Below are 5,093 nucleotides of genomic sequence, written 5' to 3'. Positions count from 1 at the left end.
AGTGTACTTGGTCTGAGAAACCGGAGCGAATCGCAGGACCGCAGGCGCTGAGACACTTCTGCACCTGCAGGGAAGCAGAACCCGAGTGTGGCGGGACGTAAATGGGTCTTTTCCAAACTAGTTCATTCTGTGGTTCTACGAACTAAACTTCACTTTGCCTCCTCAGAACCACCGCTACTGAACTCACCTCAGGGCTTTTTAATCGCAGGAGCATTTGCATGGCTCGTTGTGCTTTTCTCCAGAGCTCTGAAGGAAGCCTGGGCGTTAGGCCGTGAGGGTATGGAGCACGCTACCGACGGAATCATAGAATCGGCTAGGTTGGAAGAGACCATTACGCCAGGACTGCCAAGTCCACCACAAAGCCGTGTCACTACCTAGTGGTGGTAGGCTTGCAAAGGCTCTGTGAAAGGAATAGCAACCCTGTTATCACAGCGCTTTTCCATCATTACTCTACTTTAGGTTTCTGAAAGTTTCTTTATCTCCACAAAGAGACATGATGCTTTTTGCTGCTGGAGAACTTGTGTTCTCAAAGTCTCACCTGGACTCTCGAAGAGAGACTTGCTTTCTGTCTAAAGTTTGTTATCTCCTGTCTTGACAGCATTAGATCCCAGTTGAAGCAAGGAGAGATCAGCACCGAGGGCTTCTAAAACCACTACATCCAAACCTGCTTTTGAGAAACCCTTGTTTGCTCTCAAGCATGCTCGTTATTGAGCAACCAGTCTGCATCAGGCACTGGCTAACCCTGCAGATACACGCTACGTACTGACTATTGAAAGAGAGCTTTTCTGCCTCAGGAGCACATCACCCTTTCTTGCTACCCACATGCAACCACCTCGCACCCAGAGAGTATTTCACAAGTCAGCTGCCAGCATCCACTGCTTTTGGAGCCACAGTTCTGCCACAGAAGCAGTTCATCATTGGAGCCTTTTGCTTACACTTGCATAATGCTAGGGAATAGGTGTTGCACATTTATTCAAATAATACAGCACCAGATGGAACCATAACCAGAGCCTTACAAGCCCTTACTGCCTTAGCAGAAGAATTAGCAGAAAATTCAGGGATAGACACTTCCCTCATTGGATAGCTGGAATCCTGGTTTGGAAAATGGAAGAGAATGGTAGTATCTAATTTTACATCTCTAATTGTAGTAGCAGGAGTCTTAAGAGCTGTTGTGATACGCGGATTCACTCCACAACTCGTTGGAGTTGTAAAGTAGGTGTGCTTTATTCAGCGCTGAGGTGCATGGGGATTGCTCCTCCAAAAGCATGCATGCCCCCCCCCCCTTTGCCACTCAGTTCGTTTATATTACATACAATGATTACCTAAACATGAGATTGCTTCACGCCTAATACATACGCAAAACCTATTCCCGTCTAGTAGTATAATTAGCTTTCTGGCATTCGTCCCATTGCTGCACCTGTGCAGTGCCTCCTGGTGGTGGTCGTTAGGGGGTCGTGAGGATGAAGGCCTGTAGTTCCTCTTCATCACCGCGAGTAACCTCTTGCTTTCACGCAGGCTCAATAGGGTTTCGTCTCCTATCCAAACCTCAGGTTTGGTGCAAGCCGGTTTTATGTATCTTAAAGCAGAAACTTGTCAAGTTTGCAAATTCTGTTACTCTGGCTATCTTTTGTTCCTTTTCTTTCTAAAGATACCAACTGAACAAGAATGTCTTAAATATTAAGCTGTGAATCTTATCTACTACAATTCTGCCTGCCAGCTGTAACTCCTACAGTTCTGCTTCACCATTCTAGCAACTTTGACTCCTGTGGTTCTGCTTCACCAAGCACAGCGACTGCTTGAGCAAGCAGGCACAATGTTACCCCGTAATTTCCCAGTATCAGCTGGATCTTGTATAACTCCATGTGTAAGAGGGTTAATGCAGAGAATAATTGAACAGAAATCTGTTCAAGTGCCTCTAAACCCACCACCTCATGACCGTGCGCTGCTTCTTGAAGAACAAGAAGTTGGCAATGATCTCTTTCAAGAACAAGAATGCAAAACCGTGCTATGCAGACTGGGAGCGTCAGACCGGGTGGTGTCGCCAAGTTCATGCAAAGAGCAGCGTTTAAACAACGAGAAAAGGGAGGGACTGCGGAAAGCATCAAGGTCTCGCTCGTGCAGTGAGGCACAAGGAGCGGCGGAGCCGGGAAAGCTGGGGCAGGGGCTGGCTGAGCGGTGGCCGTGTCCGGGGGCCGCACCGCCAGAGGAGGCGGGCAGGTGGCGGGAGCGAGCTCTGCAGCAGAGGAACGCGCTCAGGAAGCAGGGCCGCTTCGGGTAGGCCTCAAACCGTGGAGTACCGAGCCGAGAGGGAGACAGCGGAGCGGCTTTGCGGTCCGAGCTCGCTGATGGGAGGGAGAAGGCTCGTAGCCAGGACGTGCAGGATCAAAGCCCGCACAAGTTCCATGTACCCTGTGCCTGTCTCACAGCACTGTCAGCACCCATGTGCCCCCTTTCCACACATGCAGCCCTTGATGCGCTGGTGATAGGTGCTACTTATGAGCCAGGCACCCTCATGCTGAGTTGCCGGTCACAGGACAGGCACTGGAAATGGGCCAACAGCTGCCTGGGCAGGGGAGGAAAGGGCTGGGTGAGCTGGGAAACCTGGTTTTGAACCTGGCTTTAGCCTAGCACCCCAGCAAGGTCCCAGCCCGCTGGCTGGTTAGAGAAGAATGGGGGGAGGATGAGGGAGAGCAGTTGGGTGTTGACTCCAAAACCCACCACCATCAGTGGGAACTACTGCCATGGGCACCCAGAGCGCCATGGGAACTGGGTGTGCTGGCAAGGACAGAGTGGGAAATGGGCGAGTGCTGTCCTGAAGCCATCGCTGTCCCCATCACACTCATTTCTTAATCCCAGCCGCATTGTCAGCCTCTGTTGGCTATGCCTTCTCCTTGAGCTGCTACAGGCTTCTCTTCCAGTGCTCGTCCAGCTGCTGCCGGAAAGGCCCCAGCTCCTTGCTGTCCAGCTGCAGACAGACACTCCTTCAGGCAGCTGCCCCAGCATGGGATATGCGGTCCTCAGAGAAAAGCCAGGAGTAGGAATCTTTAGAGTGATACTGCCTTAGGCAACCAAGCCCCAAAGGTGCCAGTTTAGGCACAGTGGGGATGAGCCACCCCTTCACCTTGGAGGCCATCTCTTCCTGCAGCTACTGCTGGACTTGCTGCAGCTGCTGCTCCTGGACCATCAGCCAGCTCAGCACCTCCTGGTTCCTCTCATTCAGCTGCTTCAGGCTTGCCTCAAACTGGGTGTGACTGACTTTGCCAGCCAGGGCAGCTTTTTCTGTTTTCTAGCAATGGGTAAATGCAAGAAAGTGGTGGGGAAAGGATGGAAGTACAGCACGCAAGGCCAGCTCGTTGCAGGGGAGAGGCAGAAACGCTCCTCCAGCAGGGTCCAGATTGCCCCTCATGGCTGCGTGGCCCCATCACCCCGGTGGGATCAGTCCCACCAACCCAAAGGATGTGAGGGGAGACAAAGGAGGGGCTTGGCAAGGGACCCACAGCTGGGCTAGAAATCTACTCTCCCTGCTACCTAGCTCCCAAGAGACAAGGGGTATCTGTCACCCTGCACAGGACACCCTTGCCTGGAGCTGGGGCCCGTTGAAGTCATACCTGGTCCATTCCCAGCTCCATGTCCACCTTGTCCACTTTCTCCAGCCTCTCCAGGGACTGGAACAGAGCCTTCCAACACAGAAAGCATCCCATGACACTGTGGCAGGAGCAGCCTCTGCTTCTCCCACCACCCAAAATCTTCCATAAAAGGCACCCAACAGGTCTGTGAGCAGGTTGGAAGAGGGACAAATCCCTTGTGGCCCACAGCCTGGGCTCTGCCCGCAAGGTGGTCTGACCCCACGGGGGTTTCAGCCACCTACCTCAATGTCTTTCTGCTTCTGGTGGCTGTCATTCAGGAGGTTCCTTGTGGCAGAGCTGAGCTTCTGGCACTCCCTTTGTACCTGCAGGATGGTGGCCTGAATGCTCTTCAGCACCTTCTGGCCCTGCTCCAGGGAGTAGGTAATGCCATGCAAAGGGGAGGTGGCTGCCCCACCTGGACAGACCCTGCTTACTGTGCCGGTGGCCATGGGCTCTCAGTGCCAGCAGGACATCTGCAGCATGCTTGAATTTCCCTCCATGCTGCTGACTTGTACAACCCAATCTTGGGGGGCGGGGGGGGTGGAGCCAGCGGCTCCCCCACATTACACTGAAGCACAACCAGCTGGGGGGGGGAGGGGTGGTCCCGGCAGCCCCCTCCTAAGCCCCACATGCCACCATCTCCTTCCCTGGCTCCTCTGCCTCTCCACCTTGCCCTCTTTCTGCCTTGAAAAGAGGGAGACCACCTGCTCTTGCAGCTTCTTGTAGTGCTGCAGGAGATTTCACACCTGTGCGCTGGTGTCCCTGCACATGGGGCACACTGCCTGCCTCTCTGCCTGCTCCTGCCCTGCACTCTTCACCATTGCCCTCAGCTCTTCCAGCTTCAGGGCAGGGAGAAGGAAGCACCTCTGAGATGGGACAGATACAGTCAGGAACCCTGGGTGCTGTGGAGGCTCCATGGCCCCAGCCATCCAGGGGATGTGGCTGGGAACCCTGCCAAGACCACCCCACAGAGCCGGTGAGTGGTGGGAGCTCCCCCTGCACCTCACCTGCTCCTTGAGCTCCTGCTTTATCTCCTGGAGCATGGACCTGCCCAGTGAGATAAGGGGCATGGGTGGGTTTTGCTGGGGATAGTGCAGAGTACCCTGGCTCTACCCTTGCTGCTGCAGTTCTGTCCATAAGCAGGCTCCACTTTGCCACCTCTTCCCAGAAGGGCAACAGAGGCCAGTCTGTCACCACCGAGACCGCACATTGGACATGGACACCCCGCATGAAATAAGCTCAGTGCTGGGGCTCAGGGAAACGGAGACACAGCTTGGAGGCCCTGTCAGAAGGACAGCCTACTTCAGGGACACAGAATGGAGCCCCTACCACTCAGCCTTCCAGCCCACAGAGAAAGTCTGGAATCCTTGATATTGAGCCCAGCAGCCCATGGAGAAGGTCTGGAGCCACTTTCACCCAGGCCAAAACCCCACGGAGAAAGTCTTGGCCTGCTCCCACCCAGGCCAC

At 54.2% G+C, this 5,093-nt stretch overlaps 1 protein-coding gene across 2 annotated transcripts; it reads right to left on the bottom strand.

Moving 5' to 3' along the window:
- Window positions 1–3,041: 3,041 nt before the first annotated feature.
- LOC136007240 (glutamine-rich protein 2-like) lies at window positions 3,042–4,299 on the bottom strand. 2 transcript variants are annotated; one of them, XM_065665164.1, is made up of 4 exons: window positions 4,061–4,299; window positions 3,869–3,949; window positions 3,609–3,677; window positions 3,042–3,286 (listed from the first exon to the last, which is right to left on the bottom strand). In XM_065665164.1, exons 1-4 carry the CDS (start codon window positions 4,073–4,075, stop codon window positions 3,146–3,148), a joined length of 306 nt encoding a protein of 101 aa, XP_065521236.1. In that variant the 5' UTR covers window positions 4,076–4,299; the 3' UTR covers window positions 3,042–3,145. The 2 variants fall into 2 exon arrangements, with proteins under 2 accessions (XP_065521236.1, XP_065521235.1); XM_065665163.1 differs by having other exon boundaries at window positions 3,869–4,299.
- Window positions 4,300–5,093: the final 794 nt, after the last annotated feature.

The sequence above is a fragment of the Lathamus discolor genome, chromosome 1 (assembly GCF_037157495.1).
Source record: "Lathamus discolor isolate bLatDis1 chromosome 1, bLatDis1.hap1, whole genome shotgun sequence".
In the NCBI taxonomy this organism is placed as follows: Eukaryota; Metazoa; Chordata; class Aves; order Psittaciformes; family Psittacidae; genus Lathamus; species Lathamus discolor.
The sequence above is the reverse complement of the archived record's forward strand: the minus strand, read 5'-3'. Positions and strand labels throughout refer to the sequence as shown.

Coding starts and splice junctions, on each gene's coding strand:
- LOC136007240 (XM_065665163.1), bottom strand. CDS start 4,075: ATGGCCACCGGCACAGTAAGCAGGGTCTGTCCAGGTGGGGCAGCCACC. Junction 3,678..3,868: donor AGAAGCAGAAAGACATTGAG/GTAGGTGGCTGA, acceptor CTGTGTTGGAAG/GCTCTGTTCCAGTCCCTGGA. Junction 3,287..3,608: donor TGGAGCTGGGAATGGACCAG/GTATGACTTCAA, acceptor ACCCATTGCTAG/AAAACAGAAAAAGCTGCCCT.